The sequence below is a fragment of the Lipotes vexillifer genome, unplaced genomic scaffold (assembly GCF_000442215.2).
Source record: "Lipotes vexillifer unplaced genomic scaffold, Lipotes_vexillifer_v1.1 scaffold1470, whole genome shotgun sequence".
Lineage (NCBI taxonomy): Eukaryota > Metazoa > Chordata > Mammalia > Artiodactyla > Lipotidae > Lipotes > Lipotes vexillifer.
This window is the reverse complement of record NW_006771008.1, coordinates 496,569-520,420: the sequence shown is the minus strand read 5'-3', so window position 1 is coordinate 520,420 and position 23,852 is coordinate 496,569. Positions and strand designations below refer to the sequence as shown.

The 23,852-nt window shown below is 38.5% G+C and overlaps 1 protein-coding gene across 1 annotated transcript in view; it reads right to left on the bottom strand.

The window, feature by feature from the left end:
• Positions 1-23,852, bottom strand: part of UGT8 (UDP glycosyltransferase 8) — a 95,126-nt gene that overhangs the window by 38,924 nt on the left and 32,350 nt on the right. Inside the window, exon 2 of the mRNA XM_007446481.1 lies at positions 22,008-22,831. Within this exon, the coding sequence (XP_007446543.1) occupies positions 22,008-22,829 (822 nt within the window). The 5' untranslated portion in view covers positions 22,830-22,831. The remainder of the gene's footprint in view (positions 1-22,007; positions 22,832-23,852) is intronic.

The following is a 23,852-nucleotide window of genomic DNA, read 5'->3' as shown; positions in this document are numbered from 1 at the left end:
GGAAAGAGAAATGAATGCCCCCAAATCTGCCCAGCCTGACGTTTTCCTTATTACTCCTTTGAAGGAGCTTTAGTTCTGCGTTCCCCAGAGGGTCTTATTATAAGGCGGTGGTATTATCCTGTAAGCATTTCATAGCACAGATCCAGAACCCAGGGACAGAAAAACTGCAGTGGACTTGGGACTCCCAGGTAAAAGCTCCTAATGGACACTATTTGTTATTCCTAGGTTCTAATGCCACATTCTTTAGGTACCTATGTTTTCCTTCATAGCATTTCCAAATATCACTTAATGTGATTAGAAGTTTAATATCTGTCTCTTCCACCACACTTAAGTTTTCTTTTATTCCCAGGAGCTAACACAGTCTCTGGATTTAAGAAAGTGCTTCATGTATATTTGTTAAATAAATGAATAAATAACTTAAAAATTTCTAAGTGTTATTTTATGGTCTGATCTTAAAGATGAAAGGCTTTTTTGTGTTTTTAAGTGAATAAAGCAAGTACTGCATGCTATTCCATCATATATATATATATATATATATATATATATATATATAGTTTATGTAAGAATTGATTTCAAGAAATGTGGCTGAGTTTTAAAGTATACAATATTATTCTGGTAGAAGAGATAGATGAGGTTACATATTTAGCTTGTAATTCTAAAGGTTAGTTTAGCCCAAGCTCTTCATTTTGCAAATGAATAAATTGGGCCTATCTTGATAAAGTAGTTCTGGATCCCTTAACCTAAGTTACAAATACAAGCTAACTGAAGGCTGTTGTGAATTTGCATCTTTCTGGGTACTTTAGTTTACATGATAGCTAGAGCCTATTATTGAGGGATGGACTAATAAAGGTGCTATGCACACTTCATTCTTTGATTATGCAGGGAATATATAACATATGAACTTAATTTTGTTTTTGTGTCACGGTAACAGAGTGATGTCCTTAGCGTCTGTAACACTAAATGGCCCAAGAGGGCTATGTTCTTTCAGTTACTTATATTCTTTTTCTAGTTGTTTCGGAAGGGGTCTCCTTTTTCTGCCAGATTATTCAATTGTTCTTTTTCACTACTTTCAGCATGCCAACATGAAAAATTTATTTGCTTTTTTAATCTTCCATAGTCTTAGAAATAAACTAACCCAGCTGTTTTACAGGTATATAATTAGAGTGAATTAACTCTGGGGGGAGAAGGTCTAAGGGTATCTACTGTGAGTCAACTGTGTGAATTTTAGTTCCCGGACACTTTGGCAGACATTTTGGCTTCCCAAATGTCTTTATGATTTAGATTTTAGCTCTTGGTTTTCATCCAGATAAGCAAAACTGCCAGAAAAAGCCTGTTTGTTATTGAAGTTAGTGGGGGACGTGGCACTAAAACTCAGATCTTTGGTTCTCCACTAAATGTTCTCTTAAAAATGCAGCTCATCTTAATATATATCTTTTAAAATCCATAATGTATAGTTCCCATGAAATGGCTCAATAATCCTTTACTTCTATATAATGCTCTGCAATTTATAGATACAAATACCATTTCAACAGATCTTCAATGAACATTTTTGACATAGACGAAAATATTATTATCCCCCTCCTTTTACAAATAACTGGACGTGGAAAGCTCTGGTGACAAAGCTAGTAAGTGGCAGTCATGGGACACTTCAGGCTCTCGAATTCCAGAACTCTTCTGCTACTTACAAGGACATAGGTTTAATAATATGAATTAGTGGAGCAGAGCTAGTCTACAAAGGCTAAAAACAAACAACAACAGAAAAAACTAAGAAGTATGTATCTGTTGAATTTCAGACAATCATAACTTCAGTACTTCCCCGAACGCATCCTTCTAACAGGAAATGTTTTCAACAAAATCTGTGCCATTTAAACATTTTCAATGCATTTAAATATTTTCTGCACATCTTTGCTTCTCAACATAGTATTTGTCTGGCTTATTTAATCTGTGAAATCTACAAGAGTGTTAAGCACCCCTTGTATTAGCACCACATCAGGCCCCGTATGTAACCCTCCTATTACCACTTAATTCACGAGGACTGTGAGATCCGGTGCTGTAAAGAGCTAAAATGGCTGCATTCCCAGAATAAGTTAGAACTTTTAAGCGTATAACGTGAGTGGGTAAAAAGAACTGATATTAGGGACACCCAGCAAGTGCCCCTCATTCTCTGGAGCCATTTTCTTTCCCTTTTCCTAACCAGACTAGTTATGCTGCTGGTATTGATTCATCTGACTTGATGTCTTACTGACACAAGACCTCCGATTTCAGTATAAAATATTCACTACTCCTAGAAAGGTAATACGTTAACATTGCTATCAGCCATTAACACGGCACTGAATAAACTTCTTAGTTCTCATCTACACTACAGCTAACTAACTGCATCTAAGGTCTGGAAACAAGGTGCTTTTTTAACAAAAAGAAAAGGAGAAGGGGATTGATTTGGGAGCCTGAGCCACAGTAAGGCTGACTGAAGGGGCTACAGCGGGGTTCAAATCAGAGGTAAAACACAGCAGAGGAGAGGACAGCAGTAGAAAGTCTGTGCGTGTTTAGTGGTGGGTGGCTGTCAGGTTGGGGGTGTTACTGAAAGGTAACAGAATAAGGAACGCGAAGAATAGAAAGAGAAGTCGAAAAGCCACATGTAAACTTGACAGTTCTGACTAAGGCTGGCCCCATTTTCGAGGGATTACAGATTTCTGTGAAAGGATGACATTGATAAAGTATTCCCAGCGGGTTAAAACATTTTGCTAAAGATTGCCTACTTACCATACTCAGCACAAAAGCTTACTAATGAAACCACTGCTGCGTAAAGATTATTTATTTATGTTTCTCAAACAAAAATGGCATTGTCTCGACTCCACTGGGTATGCTTTGTCCAGTTTGATGTTCTAATTAGCAATTCTTAGCATGATTAAATGCTAAATACACAGCTGTGTGAGGCTTCAGCTGGTAGTAACCAGTAGTGCCTAATACTGACTTCTTAAAGAGAAAAACAAAAGTACTCAAATACTGGATATAAAACTTTTGAGGCCCTATTCAGCTGAAAGAAGTAAAGTTATCAATATAAGCACAGATTATGTACAATGTGTGCATAAAGCTAATAGTTATGTAGTATTTTTCATCTCTGTTGAAAAATTATTTGGACTAGGAAAAAAATTAGCCTAAGCTAAGTAGCTGGTTTAACTCACATAAATAACATATTACATATGATTGCCATTAAATCATCATAGTTTTAAAAAGACAATTACTAAGCAAGTCTAGAGGGATAACCTATAAATATTCAAACATTATTATAGGAAACCTATATACTTTTCTGAATAAAATGAATTTTTCTACATTCAACTGAAAATAAGTTGTACATAATAAACTAGTAGATAAATAACTCCACTTTTTATCTTTACCTAACTTTAGTCCTTATAACATCTAACACTTCTAAATAGTTTAAAACAATGGCGACTTTTCTATCTTCATAATAGAAAAGTGATCCAAATTACCTGTCAGCATAAATTTCCACCCTTTAAATCTGTAAAGATCCAGTAAATAAACCTCGTTTGAAGTTTTATTTATGAAGCAAGTTACTTAAAACTCAACTGAAACAAGTTGTAAAGAGAAAAAAATACCTTATTTGGTAAGGCTCTGTTAACAGAAAACAGGTTTCTGTTTCGTGCCTCAGATGTATGATAGTTCTCAATCACTTATTTCTATGTATAACTAACACAAGTTTTCACGCATCTAAGCTTTGGCAACATAGTGGGCAAATTCCTTCCTTTTTTTACTGCTCTACATAATGTTCAACTAAGTATGAACTTTACCAAAATGAAATCAAATTTGCAAAGGCTTTAAGCATTTTCCTATCATTTCAATTTTTGCCTTTGAGAAGAATATTTTACAAAATCCATTCACCAATTTTCATTAAAAACTAAAAGATATAATCTTTAAGGTGAGAAGAAACCACATTATGTGTATGACTTGATGTGTTTTAAAATTCTCTTTAAGATTACACTTCAGGAAAATATCCTTCAATAAAAGTGGTAATTCAATTATATTCCCTGAAAAAAATGCATTTTGTGTACTGTGCAAAATAAAACCAAACGATGATCTGAATGTTAATCAGCTTTTTAAAAAGCAAAAATTATTTCTCTTAATACTATTTCTAATTATTCTTTATGATTTACCAGACAATCAAAGCTTCACCATATGTAAATTGCAAAATCAATCCTCTTTCATACCTGTCCCTTGTCCACTCTCTGCAAGCCTCCACTTCTATGAACTAGGACTTAAAACACACCTACAGAGAGGTCTGCTTGACTTTGATTCTGTCAACATTAATTGCACCAAAAGTAAAAATGTTTTAATTTAAGAATATAAGTCTGGATTTTAATGTATGTATGGTGCTCAATATGTTCGATTTCACACCATCACTGAAGTGGAAAAACCTTTAACAACCAGTTTAATCCCCATCCACTCACCCACCCATGGCTTAGTGATAAAGAAACAGGAGCCCACAAAGAGAAATCGATCTCTCCAGGACCTAGCCAGAGACTCTGAATACGCAGCTGACCCCTGAACAACTTGGGGGATAGGGGTGCCAACCCTCCCCGTAGTCAATAAGCCCAGTATAATTTACAGTCGGCCCTCTGTATGTATGGTTCCTCTGTATTGGCGCATAAGTGGACCCACGCAGTTCAAACCCCTGTTGTTCAAGGGTCAACTGTATATATTTGTCCGGTTCCCAGTGGGTGCTCTTTCAACTTTACCAATGGACTGATGCAGCAGATGCAAGGCTGATTCTCAAAGGTGAGCATGAATTTAAAGTCCTTTGCTGCTATTATCTACTTAGCAACAATTAAAGTTGTCTGGTGACATACAACCACACGTATATGTCCCCAACTAACACATGGAAACATCTGATTTGGTGGCAATGATAACTGATGGACCGTCCCTTCCTGAAACACCCACTCCTTGGATTCTAAAACACCACTTGACTTCTCAGAGTTCTCGGAGGCTCCTCTGAGTTTACCCAGCTGCTACATGATAGAGTATCAGGGGCTCAAACCTAAGTCCTCCTCTTTCTCTACACTTCTCTGTAAGTAATTTCATTTATTCCCACCACTTTAGTACTGTCTTCTGGAAGATCACCCCCACCTTTGAATACACAGCCCTGGCCTTTCCTATCAACTACATGCTCACATGTTCAAAGGTCAACTGAACATCTGCACTCAGACATCCACAGGTTTCTCAAATTCAGTATGTCCCGACCTGAACAATGCATTTTCCCTCAAAAACCTGTTCATCCCCCACTCTTTCCCATCCAGGAAATGACACCTACTGGTTATTTAAGCAGGAAACCTGCCTGTTTTCGAAGTATCCCCACTCCCCAAATTCGATCCCAGTTAATTCTACCTCACAGTATACTTGGAATCACCCCTCTGCTCACCACCTCCGCATCCATCAACCCACCTATTTCTTGAGCTACAGCAACATGCACTCATTCGGTCCTCCTGTCTTCTCTCTTCCTCTCTTATAATACTTTCTCCACAAAACAACCAGAGGGAGTCTTTCTAAACACAAATCCAATCACATTTAAACTCATCTAGTGAAATCCAAACCCCTTTTAGTGGCAGGATCTTTGCTCACCTCTCCAAACCTGCCTGAGCCACCTGCCCTAGCCTCAAGCCTTCAGCCTCACTGATTTTTCTGGGGTCTTCAAAGTGCAAGTGGCTTCCACCCTGAGGATGGGTGTGTCCTTTGCCTGGAAAGCTTTCCTCCCCTTGGCTCCACCTTCTCCTAAGGCCCTACCCTGTCCCCTTGTTCTCTATCATTGCACCCTGCTGGTTTCCTTCCCAGCACTTCAGCATCGAAATTATACATCTTATTAATCTGTCTACATCTTTACTAGTCATTTCTCCCATTAGACTATAAGCAGCACAAAGAAACTAACTTGCACTTAACATTACTAGCCCGGTGCCAGGCACATACTAGGAACTCAATAAACACGCACTGAACATATAACTAAATAGCTATCTATCCTTTTTATGAGTGGCCATCCCTTTGTGTTTTGCAAAACCTTTTCCCTGCCACACACAGGGAAAAGTTCTCAGAGGACTTTGCAGTGAAAAAGAAAACATCAAGCTGGTTTAGCTGTTCCTCACACTGGGCTGACAAGGGTAGGCAGGGAACTTAGTTATTAGCCTCAAGGTTTTAATAATATTTATCAAGACATTTGAGCTGCTTTTCACCGATAAAAACTCAGGCAATTTACAATGTAAAAACAATTTTATCCCACTTTTGCAAAAATAAATTGGGCAAATGCATCAGCTTTTACAACTCGAAATTACATTAATTCAAAATGTATGTATAAGGGCCTATACTTCGCAAAGTGCTGCAACACTAGGTATGAAAGTGGGTGGGATATAAAAGATGACTGAGCCGAGAGCACTGCTGTCACAGAGTTTCTTCCATTACTCTTTCTGAAAGGTCTTCAGTTTTTCAGAGCCTAGTGACTTTCTTAAAGATCTACGCAAATGAAATCTTTTCAGTTACTATCAAAAGGACTTTTCTCTAGATCTAATTGAGCATAAAGCAAATCAATGCAACAGACAATTATGAAGCAGTTGCTATATTCAAAGATGTATAAAATGAGGTCAGCTTACTTTGACAGGTTTATTTTTACTATATCATATATCTAGGAGAAAAGAAGAGAAGCAAATCGAGGGAAAATAAATAATATCCTGAACGTGGCATTAAGTTTTCCCTTCTTGCATTTGAACACCAACTTTCCCAAAGGCCACCCTGACAAAAAGCCACCCATGTGAAATAATCTAAGTATTAACTTTAACAGGCACTCTTCTCAGAAGCAGACAAACTTTTTTAGGAAAAAAGAAGACATGCCTCCCTCTCACAGCACTTTGTAGAACGAATGCTCTGTTAAGAGACTGATTAACTGACTACATTTATACTGATAGAATCAGAATTCTTAAATCTACTAAAAGTGATTCCTAAAACAGCAATAAATGTTGCTTTACAAAAATATACCTTGATAGAAAGCCAAAAAGAAATGGTGGCGGTATGTGTATCCCACTCTGGTCCATTCAGTGCCCATCTAGCAGCACAACTGTTTTTAATTGTACAGAAGGTCTCTTGGGCTGCAATTGCTTTGTGATCAGGGTTTAAGGAACAGGCCTTCCCCACAAATACTCAGGGTTCTGGTCTGCATACTTTTATCATTTTTATTTTGGTGCCTATTCCTATTACTGAGTACAGGCATTGTGAGTGTCCTGCCACCCTCTACACTGTGTGAGGAGGAATTTTCTATACTCCATGGTTTCAGATGGAATTAGAATACATTCTGGATTAAGAAGCACCTGAAAAATCCCATCCCACTACTTCAATGCCTATTTCTCTCTGGCTATCTGTCCTGTTTTCTTGCTACAAAAATACCCCTTACAAAGCAACTCTCAGCTCCAGGACAATACTGGGTTTATCAGGCAGGGGCCAGTGTTTGCCTTAAGTGCATGCTCAGGGTTTGTTAACTTGCAAGAGAGATGCCTTCAAAGTAAAAACATAAAAGTGGTTGTCGCAGTGTAAAAATACACTTGACCCTTGAACAACATGGGTCTGAACTACATGGATCCACAAGCACATGGATTTTTTTCAATAGTACATACTACAGTACTACACAATCCGTGGTTGCTTGAATCCGTGACTGAGGAACTGCAAATAAAGAGGAACTGTGTATACAGAGCCAACTGTAAATTACACATGGATTTTTGAGAGGAAGGAGAATCAACATCCCTAACCCCTGTGTTGTTCAAGGGTCAACTGTATTTTCTGAGTAAGCAAGCTAATGTAAAGATTGGACACTAAAAAGCAAACCCTTTCTCATTTTTTTAAATTTATAATATTGATATATTATAAATACAGAGAAATGTTAATGGGTAGTGAGCATTTACAAAATGCTACATAAAGTAAATGACATTCTGCTTGCTACTAGGTTTTGGATATAAGATTGTACATAAGAACAAAAACAATTTCAGCATATAACTTCTTAGGATTTTAGAAATAGGCATTTCTGTAATATGACTTTAAAATCATAGCCTGTTTTGATCCAGTGCTGTATATTAACCTGAGATAAAATATTTTTAGAATGTTGTAAAAAAAAAAAGTGATAGTTTCATCTTCTCCAGAAGGATAGTCCCCCAAATTTGGCAATACCTAAATCTTGCCATTTCTTCCACATACTTAAGGTCCTGTGTGGGTCTTCCCTTCATGAGCAAAAAGATTGGAAGATTAAAAAATAAAAACCATAATAACAAATGTTAAAGCCCCTAGAGGATCGATTTTCAAGATGGTGGAGGAGTAAGATGTGGCAATCACCTTCCTCTCCACAAATACATCAAAAATACAACTACAGGGCTTCCCTGGTGGCGCAGTGGTTGAGAGTGCACCTGCCAATGCAGGGGACACGGGTTCGTGCCGCGGTTTGGGAAGATCCCACATGCCGCGGAGCGGCTGGGTCCATGAGCCATGGCCGCTGAGCCTGCTCATCTGGAGCCTGTGCTCCGCAACGGGAGAGGCCAGAACAGTGAGAGGCCTGCGTACTGCAAAAAAAAAAAAAAAAGAAAAGAAAAACATCTACATATGGAACAACTCCTACAGAACACCTACTGAACGCTGGCAGAGGACCTCAGACTTCCCAAAGGCAAGAAACTCCCCACGTACCTGGTTGTGTGGCTGACAGGGTCTTCGTGCTCCAGCCGGGTGTCAAGCCTGAGCCTCTGAGGTGGGAGAGCCAAGTTGAGGACACTGGTCCACCAGAGACCTCCCCGCTCCATGTATTATCAATCGGCGAGAGGTCTCCCAGAGACCTCCAACTCAATGCTAAGACCCAGCTCCCCTCAGTGACCAGCAAGGTCCAGGGCTGGACAACCTGTGCCAAACAACTAGGAAGTTAGGAACACAACCCCACCCACTGGCGGAGAGGCTGCCTAATAAATTCACAGACACCCAAAAATACACCACCGGACACAGTCCTGCCCACCAGAACAACAAGATCCAGCCTCATCCACCAGAACACAGGCACTAGTCCCCTCCACCAGGAAGCCTACACACCTTCCTGAACCAACCTTACCCACTGGGGGCAGACACCAAAAACAATGGGAACTACGAACCTGCAGCCTGCGAAAAGGAGACACCAAACACAGTCAGTTAAGGAAAATGAGAAGACAGAGAAATATGCAGCAGATGAAGGAGCAAAGTAAAAACCCACCAGACCAAACAAATGAAGAGGAAATAGGCAGTCTACCTGAAAAAGAATTCAGAGTAATGATAGTAAAGATGATCCAAAATCTCGGAAATAGAATGGAGAAAATACAAGCAATGTTTAACAAGGCCCTAGAAGAACTAAAGAGCAAACAAACAATGATGAACAACAAAATAAATGAAATTAAAAATTCTCTCAAAGGAATCAATAGCAGAATAACTGAGGCAAAAGAACAGATAAGTGACCTGGAAGATAAAATAGCGGAAATAATTACCGCAGAGCAGAATAAAGAAAAAGAATGAAAAGAACTGAGGACAGGCTCAGAGACCTCTGGGACAAAATTAAATGCACCAACATTCGAATTATAGGGGTCCCAGAAGAAGAAGAGAAAAAGACAGGGACTGAGAAAATATTTGAAGAGATTATAGTTGAAAACCTCCCTAATACGGGAAAGAAAATAGTCAATCAAGTCCAGGAACAGCAGAGAGTCCCATATAGGATAAATCCAAGGAGAAACATGCCAAGACACGGATTAACCAATCAAAAATTAAATGCAAAGAAATAAATATTAAAAGCAGCAACTGGAAAGCAACAAATAACATACAAGAGAATCCCCATAAGGTTAACAGCTGATTTTTCAGCAGAAACTCTGCAAGCCAGAAGGGAGTGGCAGGACATATTTTAAGTGATGAAAGGGAAAAACCTACAACCAAGGTTACTCTACCCAGCAAGGATCTCATTCAGATTCGACAGAGAAATTAAAACCTTTACACACAAGCAAAAGCTAAGAAAATTCAGCACCACCAAACCAGCTTCACAACAAATGCTAAAGGAACTTCTCTAGGCAGGAAACACAAGAGAAGGAAAAGACCTACAAAAACAAACCCAAAACAATTAAGCAAATGGTAAAGGGAACATACATATTGATAATTACCTAAAATGTAAATGGGTTAAATGCTCCAACCAAAAGACATAGAGTGGCTGAATGGATACAAAAATAAGACCTGTATATATGCTCTCTACAAGAGACCAACTTCAGACCTAAGGACACATACAGACTGAAAGTGAGGGGATGGAAAAAGACAGTCCATGCAAACGGAAATCAAGAAAAAGCTGGAGTAGCAATTCTCATATCAGACAAAATAGACTTTAAAATACAGACTGTTACAAGACACAAAGAAGGACACTACATAATGATCAAGGGATCAATCCAAGAAGAAGATATAACAATTGTAAATATTTATGCACCCAACACAGGAGCACCTCAATATATAAGGCAAATGCTAATAGCCATACAAGAGGAAATCGACAGTAACACAATCATAGTAGGGAACTTTAACACCCCACTTTCACCAATGGACAGATCATCCAAAATGAAAATAAATAAGGAAACACAAGCTTTAAAAGATACACTAAATAAGATGGACTTAATTGATATTTATAGGACATGCCAACCAAAAAGTACAGAATACACTTTCTTCGCAAGTGCTCATGGAACATTGTCCAGGATAGATCATATCTTGGGTCACGAATCAAGCCTTGGTAAATTTAATAAAACTGAAATTGCATCAAGCATCTTTTGCAACCACAACGCTATGAGATTAGAAATAAATTACAGGGGAAAAAATGTAAAAAACACAAACACATGGAGGCTAAACCATACACTACTAAATAACCAAGAGATCACTGAAGAAATCAAAGAGGAATTCAAAAAATACCTAGAGACATATGACAACGAAAATACGATGATCCAAAACCTATGGGATGCAGCAAAAGCAGTTCTAAGAGGGACGTTATGCTACCTCAAGAAACAAGAAACATCTCAAACAACCTAACCTCACACCTAAAGCAATTAGAGAAAGAACAAAAAAAACCCAAAGTTAGCAGAAGAAAAGAAATCATAAAGATCAGATTAGAAATAAATGAAAAAGAAATGAAGGAAATGATAGCAAAGATCAATAAAATTAAAAGCTGGTTCTTTGAGAAGATAAACAAAATTGATAAACCATTAGCCCGACTCATCACGAGAAAAAGGGAGAATACTGAAATCAATAGAATTAGAAATGGAAAAGGAGAAGTAACAACTGATACTGTAGAAATTCAAAGGATCATGAGAGATTACTACAAGCAACTATATGTCAATTAAATGGACAACCACGAAGAAATGGACACATTCTTAGAAAAGCACAACCTTCCAAGACTGAACCAGGAAGAAACAGAAAGTATAAACAGACCAATCCCAAGCACTGAAATTGAGACTGTGATTAACAATCTTCCAGCAAACAAAAGCCCTGGACCAGACGGCTTCACAGACGAATTCTATCAAACATTTAGAGAAGAGTTAACACCTATCCTTGTCAAACTCTTCCAAAATATAGTAGAGGGAGGAACACTCCCAAACTCATTCTATGAGGCCACCATCACCCTGATTGCAAAACCAGACAAAGATGCCACAAAGAAAGAAAACTACAGGCCATTATCACTGATGAACATAGATGCAAAAATCCTCAACAAAATACTACCAAACAGAATCCAACAGCACATTAAAAGGATCATACACCATGATCAAGTGGGGTTTATCCCAGGAATGCAAGGATTCTTCAATATGCAAATCAATCAATGTGATAAACCATATTAACAAACTGAGGAGAAAAACCATATGATCATCTCAATACATGCAGAAAAAGCTTTCGATAAAATTCAACACCAATTTATGATAAAAACCCTCCAGAGGTAGGCATAGAGGGAACTTACCTCAACATAATAAAGGCCATAAATGACAGACCCACAGCCCACATTATTCTCAATGGTGAAAAACTAAAACCATTTCCTCTAAGATCAAGAACAAGACAAGGTTATCCACTCTCATCACTGCCATTCAACAAAGTTTTGGACGTTTTAGCCACATCAGAGAAGAAAAAGAAATAAAAGGAATCGAAATCAGAAGAGAAGAAGTAAAGCTGTCACTGTTTGGAGATGACACGATACTATACATAGAGAATCCTGAAGATGCTACCAGAAAACTACTAGAGCTAATCAATGAATTTGGTAAAGTAGTAGGATACAAAATTAATGCACAGAAATCTCTTGCATTCCTATATACTAATGATGAAAAATCTGAAAGAGAAATTAAGGAAACACTCCTATTTACCACTGCAACAAAAAGAATAAAATACATAGGAATAAACCTACCTAAGGAGGCAAAAGACCGGTATGCAGAAAACTATAAGACACTGATGAGGAAATTAAAGATGATACAAACAGATGGAGAGATATACCATGTCCTTGGAATGGAAGAATCAATATTGTGAAAATGACTCTACTACCCAAAGCAATCTACACATTCAATGCAATCCCTATCAAACTACCACTGGCATTTTTCACAAATTTTGCAATTTGTATGGAAACACAAAAGACCCCAAATAGCCAAAGCAACCTTGAGAAAGAAAAATGGACCTGGAGGAATCAGGCTCCCTGACTTCAGACTATACTACAAAGCTACAGTGATGAGGACAGTATGGTACTGGCACAAAATCAGAAATCATGATCAATGGAACAGGATAGAAAGCCCAGAGACAAACCCACACACATATGTCAACTTCTCTTTGCTAAAGGAGGAAAGAATATACAATGGAGAAAAGACAGCCTCTTCAATAAGTGGTGCTGGGAAAACTGGACAGCTACATGGAAAAGAATGAAATTAGAACACTCCCTAACACCATACACAAAAATAAACTCAAAATGGATTAAAGACCTAAATGTAAGGCCAGACACTATCAAACTCTTACAGGAAAACATAGGCAGAACGTTCTATGACATAAATCACAGCAAGATCCTTTTTGACCCACCCCCTAGAGAAATGGAAATAAAAACAAAAATAAACAAATGGGACCTAATGAAACTTCAAAGCTTTTGCACAGCAACGGAAACCATAAACAAGATGAAAAGACAGCCCTCAGAATGGGAGAACATATTTGCAAACGAAGCAATTGTCAAAGGATTAATCTCCAAAATTTACAAGCAGCTTATGCAGCTCAATAACAAAAAAACAAACAACATAATCTAAAAATGGGCAGAAGACCTAAACAGACATTTCTCCAAAGAAGATATACAGATTGCCAACAAACACATGAAAGAATGCTCAACATGTTTAATCATTAGACAAATGCAAATCAAAACTACAATGAGGTATCACCTCTCAACGTTCAGAATGCCATCATCAAAAAATCTACAAACAATAAATGCTGGAGAGGGTGTGGAGAAAAGGGAACCCTCTTGCACAGCTGGTAGGAATGTAAATTGATACAGCCACTATGGAGAACAGTATGGAAGTTCCTTACAAAACTAAAAATAGGGCTTCCCTGGTGGCGCAGTGGTTGAGAGTCCGCCTGCCGATGCAGGGGACAGGGGTTCGTGCCCCGGTCCAGGAAGATCCCACATGCCATGGAGCGGCTGGGCCTGTGAGCCATGGCCACTGAGCCTGCGCGTCCGGAGCCTGTGCTCTGCAACGGGAGAGGCCCGCGTACCAGAAAAAAAAACAAAAAAACAAAAAAAAAAACCTAAGACTAGAACTACCATACGACCCAGCAATCACACTACTGGGAATATACCCTGAGAAAACCATAATTCAAAGAGTCATGTACAACAATGTTCCTTGCAGCACTATTTACAATAGCCAGGACATGGAAGCAACCTAAGTGTCCATCGACAGATGAATGGATAAAGAAGATGTGGCACATATATACAATGGAATATTACTCAGCCATAAAAAAAGGAATAAAATTGAGTTATTTGTAGGGAAGTGGATGGACCTAGAGTCTGTCATACAGAGTGAAATAAGTCAGAAAGGGGAAAACAAATACCATATGCTAACACATATATATGCAATATAAAAAAAAAAAAAAAGGTTCTGAAGAACCTAGGGCAGGACAGGAATAAAGACGCAGACGCAGAGAATGTACTTGACACCGGGAGCGGGAAGGGTAAACTGGGAGGAAGTGAGAGAGTGCCATGGACATATATACACTACCAAATGTAAAACAGGTAGCTAGTGGGAAGCAGCCGCACAGCACACGGAGATCAGCTTGTTGCTCTGTGACCACCTGGAGGGGTGGGATAGGGAGGGTGGGAGGGAGATGCAAGAGGGAGGGGATATGGGGATATATGTATATGTATAGCTGATTCACTTTGTTATACAGCAGCAACTCAGACAACAATGTAAAGCAATTATACTCCAATAAAGATGTTAAAAAAAAAAAACAGTGATAGAGATAAAGGAAAATAGGGAGAAAAGTTAAAGGACTTTAGTACTGAAGACCTTACCTATTATTAACATGGCTGCACATGGATGTTCTATGTAGATCTGCTTCCTAAAGCAAGGGAAATCTAGATATGTATATATATTTCTGGTGGTACAATTTATACTGAAAATAATTTTCTAGAAGAGAAAAAATCTATAATGATCAGGAAAAAAATGATTTTCATACAAAATATATTATATAATGTAATTAAAATGTACAGTTCACACTTATTGTCTGAATGTAAATGAGTGGTTCCCAAATTGTGGTTAGTCCTTAAACCAGCAGCATCAACATCACCTAGGAACTTGTTACAGATTAGTAGGCCCATCCCAGATCTCCTAAGTGCCCCTACAATCCATGCTTTAACAAGAATGTGATGCGATTCTGATCTAAACAATACTGTGGAGAGTGAAGGAATTACAGTATACAAAAGCTACAACTTGGGCAGGCTATAGAGATACAGGAAGAAATAAGGATAAACACTGAGGTTGACTGCAGTCTGCACTCTAGACCTTAGAAGAAAATTTCAAACTTTTTATTTTTGAGGGTTATGGGTTATCTAATCTAGTAATTCTAATTCAGCAGGGCCTGAGCGTGGAGGAGAATCTCGGTAGGATCTGTCTAGAAGGCAGGTATTTATTTGTCTGGAGCTTCCCCAAAGGTCCCTCAGGAATGGGAAGCCCAGAAGGAGAAGGAACAAGCCCGGAGGCAGCAGAACAGGAGCAGAATCCCTGCTCCTCCATTTAAAGGATTGGAAAACCACAGATAGGATCACTGAACCTGAAGAAGCCAGCATTCGGAAGTACCAGAGGGCTACCTCCTTAATTCTCCTGCCCTTACAACACATACCTGCCAGCTTCTGCTCATTTCTTAAGACACTCAGACGGTCTAAGGGGAACCTATCTCACTTGTCATTTTCATTCTACTTCAGTGAGAAAGACAATGAAAGAAAGGGAAATAAACATCCCCAAGATGGAAGCAGGAGTACCAAGTGCCATCCCCTAAAATGAGTAGACGTGACGCCATAGACACTTCCTCCACGTACTCCCTACGCCTCTGAAACCATTCTTCTATCTGCCAGGTGGACGACAGCAAGTGATAGTGATTCAGTAACTACAGCGCATCTTAACGAGTTATCACAATAATAATAAGAGCAACAACTACCACCACTAGTTATTGCCATTGCGCTCATTCATGGAAACCCTCCGAGGTAAGCACTGCTGTCCTCGTTTTAATGAGGCTGACTCTGTCCCTTGTCCGAAAGAGTCTTATGAAGGCCAGGACTAAAAGCCAGGACCATTTGGCTGAAAAGGCCTATGTTTTTCCACTTTGCTACTTTGCCTCAGCCCCTGGAAAGTTGCTATAAAAAATTCTGTAAACAAACTATGAAATAGGTAGCTTGTCTCCAGTGCCACTGCTTCTTCAGAAGCTCATGCTCATTCCATCCTCTCTGTCAAAATCTGCACTCAGGAATAGATCTGACAAACTCATTGACAGTAGCAATTTTAATTTCAAAACTAGAACTGTTTGGCTTGGAATGAGACTATTTGTGAAGAATATCATTCTAAAACCTGGTGCCAACAGCAATTTAATTATGAGAACTATCATTTGTAAAAAATGATCAGTTAAAAAATATTTCCCTTGACATCGCCAGCATTTGAATTAATATCTAAATGAACAATTCTGCAGGGCATCTTAAAGCTTAAACACTTAACAGCAGAGGGAGGAAGGTGTTTAAAAATCATGTCAGACTCTGCAATTTCAATTATATTTGGGTCTCCTAATGTATCAGGAAGCCTTTTAAGCCTATGATGCTTACAGAAGCAACTGATAAGCTATTTAAAACTACAGTGCTTCTTAGAAAATTACCACATCAGTAAACTAAACAGTAACTTATTGATGTTTGCAACAGTGCTTGATTTACTTCTTGGATAGATTCACTTAGCCAGGTAATCTGGTTTCTTACTACAAAATAAAGACAAAAATATATGATCAACCTACAAAACCTTTGCAAGAAATATCTGCAACAACATTTTACATTACTGAGTTCCCATAGGGAATCTATTATTTATACCCAACTATCATGTTGTGGTGAATATTTAAGCTAAGAATCAGTAATTGGAATTAAATCATTCATCTCTTCCAAATATTAGAGTTCTCAATTTTCCGATCCCTGCACAGCTACCAATATAGCACAGTAGTACTTCATGGATGAAGACATCCTAAAAAATTATTTGTGAGTGATGGTATCCAAAATAAGGAACTTACTATAAAAGATATATATTTTGATTAAATGATACTTATTTAAAAGGGGACATTTTAATCAATATGATACAATGGTTATCATTTTATCTCTAGCTTTATATTTCAAGAGATCACTTATATGCAACATACTATTAAAATGGGCTTAATTTTCCACATCTGCTGTGCAACCCTGGATCAATCTGTTAGCCCCAAGGACTCTGGTCCCATAACCCAGCTTAGACATCCATTCACTCTTGGGGAGGTCAGCTTTCCATTTCCATATGTAATAATAAGTAATGGCTTCTAGGTGACTCAATGAAAACTAAATTAAAAAGCCACTGTCTTGCTTCTTAGTTTTATTCTTCTTCTCATAACCTGATCTGCTCACAAGTGGGTTAATCTAATGAATCCATTGCACACTGTCTCTTTTTTCCCCCCAAACCTTTCTCTGTGAGGGAGTTCAGGCAAACTACAAAATGACAAACAGTGAGTATCTCATGACACTGTCCTTGGCCTCTTGCTCTTTCTTATCTGTTTATCTCTTATCTGTATCTTTCCCCAGGACTGTGTTTCCCTAAATTAAGAATGTCTCTACAAATGGTGAAATGAAAATGCCTTTCATACTCCTAGCCTGGCCATAAAGCACCTCTAAGGTCCACCAAATGAGTGCCATACCACCCCAAATCATCTTTAATACAGCAACAGCTGGCCTGACTTGCACTACTAGCCCTGTTCACATGTATATTTGGAACATAGTAGAGACCATTTAGCTCACCAGTTGGGTAATGTATGATGATCTCCTTTTCTCAATATCAGTATCATTAAGTGGCTATTCTAATTCATTAAAATAACTTAACCTGGAATGTTTGGTTACTTAATGGCTGCAATGGCATCTGGACATAACTTGGAATAAACAAATAATGGTTATAATATTAACAACACTGTTGTACTAGTTCAATCACCTATTTTTTGGCAACTATTTCTCTTTGATGCAATTCATTTAATTTTAAACATTCACTGAGTGGCTACCATTTTCCAGGCACTCAGGGAACAGAGGTTACCCACCTTGGTGTCCACCCTTTATGGCATCCACACCCTAGTTAGGGAGAAAGCCGTGTGAAAAACCAATAACTAAGGTACAATCCATTAGGTGCAATTACGGTTCAGGGCTATAGAAGCTGAAAAGTGGCTGAGGTCAAATGCTTGGCAGGGCTAGACCACTTCCCACCAATGGGAAATCATCTAAAAATCATCACCTGAAACATGTGAATTTTAATCATCAAAAGACTCCCTAAGTAAATGTACTATTCTTTGGTAGTATTATTGTTATTACCCCCTAATCAAACCACTAAAAGCTACAGTCACCCTCTATAAGATGCTATTATTTCATTCACATTTAATACTTGAAGGACCTAATCAAATAGGGATCTATTTACAGACCTTCTTCTGACCTAAGTAAAGCTTTTTATTTTTTAAATTTGTTTCCATGTTCTCTACCACCCTGTAAAGATAGAGATAAGCCACTATATGGATATAATCCAACCTAAACCTCTTCCCCTTAAGGACATTTTAAGGCCTCCTACTGTAGGCAGCCCGGTAGTAAATAGTATGATAAGTTAGGCACATGCATTTAGAAATGATTCTATTATCAAGGCAGACAATTTCTTCACTCTACACCAATGCAACATTTTATAATCAAAAGCATTTGGATTCTGCCTGATTTCTATCATTACATCTCTAAAGCACAAGGAAGAGTCCAAATGGTGTAATGTGACTCTCATATTAAGTCCTCACAATCTTTGAGATAGCAAATAAAGATTAGCAAAATTGTCTCTGCATAGTTTTGTATACACTCTAAATGTGTAAATGAGTAAAATGAGTGACAAGAGATGCAGGCAGCTTGACAAAATATCTAACTAATAGCACAACAATCCACTTGGCTTTGTTTAATAGCAAAACAATTCACTTGGCTGTGCCACAAACTCTGGCCTGGACGAGACACTCAAATTCTTTTAATCTCCTATGTGACAAACGAATTTTTGTATTTTGAGGAGGAAAAATAGAGCTGAACTAGATGCTCTCTAGAGTTTCTTTGGGCTCAAACATTATGAAAGCTCCTGGAAAATGTCTTTTAGACATTTTCTCTATCTTTTCATCCCAGGTTGTGAAATGAAATCCCACTGTCAAATCATTTCCAGACATCTGGAAAATTTAATCCATTGCCAGTGTAAGATACCAAGGCAGTTAACAATTAAGCTGTTATTAGTGAATCATGTGTTCTAGGAGGCCACTTGCTGGGCTCTATTATTTTAGTGTCACAACCATGACCTGTAAGTAATACCGGCATTTGAGAAACTCATTAACTTTCAGAAACCTGAGGTACAGTTTACTGCATCAGACAAATCTACTAGAGAAATCGCAATAGGAACACACGTGTTCCTACACATATAAAGCCTCACTAGTGTGAGGAATACATGAAAGGATAAGACACATCATTCTTCAAAATACTCCCTATTGAAGAACTTTGTAAATGGCACACTGAAGTGAAAAAGGCCCTTCACACTTATAACCTAACAGATTTTCCATGACAATGATATACTTATCTGGTCCACATACATAACACATGCACATGCCAGATGTGTATGTATCTGAGTGTGACACCTAATTAACTGTCACAGCTAAAGCAATAATTGTAAATAAAGAGCACGTTTTCAAAAGAAGCATTACAAAAAGCCCAAAGAGAAAAAAGAACAGGAAAGCCCACAAAGTAGGTCAAGCCAGTGTCAAACTAGAAATCATGGCAAATCAGAAAACATTTTGGGTAATAACCTTATATGAGGCTCCAAAAACCACACAAAAGATGCTTTTAAAGTAAAACAAGGTACAGTAGCCCCCCCTTTATCCACAGAGTATACGTTCCAAGACCTCCAGTGAGTGCTTGAAATCTTAAATAGTACTGAACCCTATACATACCATGTTCTTTCCTATACATCCATACCTATGATGAAGTTTAACTTATAAATTAGGCACAGTAGGAGATTAACAACAATAACTAATATAAAATAGATCATAATATACTGTAATAGAAATTATGTGAATGTGGTTTCTCTCTCTCTCAATATCTTATTGTGCTCTACTCACCCTTCTTGTGATGACACGAGATGATAAAATGCCTACGTGATCAGATGAAGTGAGGTGAATGACGTAGGCACTGTGACACAGAGTTAGGCTACTGTTGACCTTCTGATGATACATCAGAAAGAGGATCATCTGCTCCAAGCGATGCTGGATCATGGAGCCATTACGATGGCAACGGCTGGATGTCAGGAGCAGACCATGTGGATGGCTGGGTATTCTGGGCAGGACAGAGCTAGGCTATGTGAGATTTCATCAAGCTTCACTACTCAAAATGATGTGCAATTTAAAACTTATGAACTGCTTATTTATGGAATTTAAAAATTTTCAGACCGTGGGTAACCGAGGATGACTGAAGCGGCAGATAAGGGGGGACTACCATAGTGAAACTAACATGCTATTTGACTAAGCATACAATAGTATTCTGTACTTATATAGTTCAAGCCGCTGCAACTTAAGAAAAATGTACAGGGATGGAATAAAAAAAAAGGCAATTAGAAGATTCCTTATCATTGCTTCCTTCTTCGACCTGAAGACGGGAGATAGCATTCGAACAAAAACCCAAAGGAGCAAGCAGAAGGGCAGTACCCTGGTTGGGAAAAGATGAAGATTTGAGGGAGTACGGCTGATCTGCCTGACATTACGAACGACTCAGTTAAAGTAGAGACAGACTTGCTTCCAGGTCTCTTGGAAGCTGCTTCTGAAGTTTGATTTTAGTTACCTTTAGGAAAGGGATAATACATCACACAGTGACTCTGGCAGAGACTATCTGGGATTCGAAGTGGGCTTAAGTAAATTCACAAATGGCTGAGACAATGCTGAGACTAATCCCTATCCTTCACAGCTGGTGTCAGAGAGAAGGCCTGAGCTCACTCTCACAGCCTCTACCAGAGGCATCTAGGGTTTATGGGCCAAAGATCTGGCAAGTTCTATTTCTTCATGTTACATGAAATACATCAAAGTATTATTTATTAAATATGCTTCTAATGGAGGTGTTAAAGAAGTCTACAGGCTGTATATTCCAATCACCTTATGTCCCCACGAGAAAATTCTGCCTAGTGATTGTGCTTACCTGATACCTATAGGAGAAAAACTAGATTTACTCTTCATCAAGGCCCTGGCAGATTTTTTCTTAAATGTAGTGACCAGAGTTAGGGATGAACAATTTAACAGTTGTCGTGAGTGGCTACTTTAAGAATTTTAAGAGTAGAAATGGTTGCAATAGCAAAAATCATAGAACAGGCCCTACACTTCTGGTAAATGCCATTAGATGTTGAGATTAAATCCACAGTCAACCTGAGGTTAGAAAATCCCCTACAACAACCGATACGCAGTATGGCTCCTGCCAGTTTGAGATACCTAATAAAAAAACAAACTAGGATGGAGAACAGAACACAAGGGTATGTGCTGACAGCTCAGCCAGCAAAAAGAATTCAGGTTTGACTCAGAGTAGAAGGGTTTTGTTAAGACATAATTAATTCCATCTTTGAAATGAAATCACAATGGGGCATGATTTCTTTAAACAGTTACATTTGCTTACTAACTTAAAATTAGTTAGCTTCCTAGGCGAATGGAAGTTACTACCTCATTTTCAATGTTGGACATAAAATTTCTAGTGGTCAGGACTGCTGAAAGAAGAACCACTATTCACGTCATCCTACTTATTTGAGTTCACGGGACCTAACCTAGATGCAGACAACTGTGTTTGTGCTTTCTGGGGGAGACAGAAGCATCTCTGTGTTTAATTAAAAGCAAAATCACTCACGAACTATCTAACTACATTCTCTGTCATACTACAGTTATAACTTAATCAAAAATCTACTTTCCAGTCTACTGACCATATGGCAGAGTGGCCTCTCGGGATCACCGAAATGCTCCTCTGACGTAGGAATGCGTTCCAGGGGAGTGAGGCACCCACAGATAAAGGGACCTTGGTAGGCTCTGTGTCTTAACCACTTTTTAGAATAGCATTTGTTACCCGACAACACCCAGCTCTATCTCTTCAAAACTCAAAGCTGACAAACTGACATTTATATTTAGAAAAGATTCCCAAGGAGCTCAGCAAACCTTACTTCTGGTAGTGGGCTGGCCGGTTTGGTGAGGATCCCTCCTACATAAACAACATTAGGCAGAGTGGGTCTCGGAAACTCCAGTGCTACATCTGTACACAGCATCCACAGGCTGGACCCATGGACCAAGTCATACATGGACTTCTCCGGCAGCAGGTTGTACTTCTGCATTATCCTCTCATATTTGGGAAGAACCAGAAAGCTGACCCCTAATCTGGAAATGAGGTAAACGCCGGTGTTTTTTATCCTTTGCAGCAGGTTCATGTGGTCGGTGAGGAGTGAGTTAAACTCCGGGACGTAAGCTAGCGGGGCAGGAGCGCCCACTTCGGCAGGATACCAAAGGCCAGTTGAAAATACAGCATATTTAACCCCTAAAAGATGAGCTATCACAAATCCACACATGTCATTAGGGTCCACCAGCAGCAGGTCAAACTTTTCCTTTTTTAGACCCTGAATCAGGGCACGGTTGCCAACCATCATATCACAGTTCTTGGTATAGTGATCCAGTATGTCAAACAGTTCGATTGCTGTCAATCTCCCAGAGAAAATATTCCGCATTTTGGACTGCAGGAAAGCATCCGAGGTGGTACTGTTAAAGATCCCTGGGTAGCGCTGCAGGCTGTAATGATTAGATGGCGTGATGTCTCTGCCTTCAGAGAGGAGGAACACTGTGTGGTGCCCACTCTCGTGCAAGGCAGAGGCTAGTGTCTTGAAAATGTACATATGGCTTTCGAACATAATTGGCGGCACGATGATGATTTTGGCGGCCTTCGCTATCCCAACAGCACTCCACAGGAGCATGAAATACGGAGTGTAAGGCTTCATAGCTGAAATGACAACCAGAAAACTACTGAAAACAGAATGCAACCCTTACCATTCAAAACCACCACAAAGACACTTTTTCAAAGTATTTGATGATCTAGTACTTTGCCTAAGGATCACTTTTAAAAATTATCCCAATGTTTGTTCTAGTTGCCTCTTTATTTTTGAAAGGTATTTTTCAAAGTATAGAATTGACAGCAAAACTGGCATAGACTGAAATATATTTAAAATGTATCACTTTTGGAACACACAATTGCATCAATAATGGAGAACTAATTTTCTTTTTAATTTGAAACGAAACCTATAAGATTGAATGGCAAAAGATCTCTCTTCTTTGAATAATAGCTATGAGGTATCTATGAAACATTTGTTTATCTTTTAATTGAACATCAATGTTAATCCCAGGAATTAGAGCCAAGACTTCTTATTTCCAGGCATATCAGCATGTATGTCTCTTTTAAAATCATTTTATTACAGCAGTAACATTCCCAGTTATGACTAAAGCATACCAAAGAAAGATTGTTTTAGAAAATAATTATTTCAAGTAGTAATTCTATAGAAAATACATTTTTCCACAGGAAAAAGTGACCTTGAATGTGACTTTTCTCCTTTATCTAAATACCCTTAAGTATCCTGGCAGACTCTGTTTATGTAATTTATATCAATTTGCTGATTCATTTCAGAGCATTATCTAGAAGAGAAACTTTTAATAGAAAAGTTCAAGAAAGTTAACTGGATCTCAGTAAATGTTTGTGAAAGAAGTGACTGATGAGTGACTATGTCCTTGACTACACTTCCTGTGTTGTACCTGTAACTCAGGTGCAAAGGGCAAGTCAGATGATGGCTGTATCCTTGATGGCTAATGCTTCTTCTATGCTTTTGTGTTAACAGAGTATATACAATAGTTAGATTCATCCTCTATCATTTTTTAGAAATAATACCTATGGGGTCCATAGAGTGTGCAAACTCCCCCTACCTATCCAAAATAATTTTTTCTTAGACTCTAAATTAGCCTCCAAATAGGGA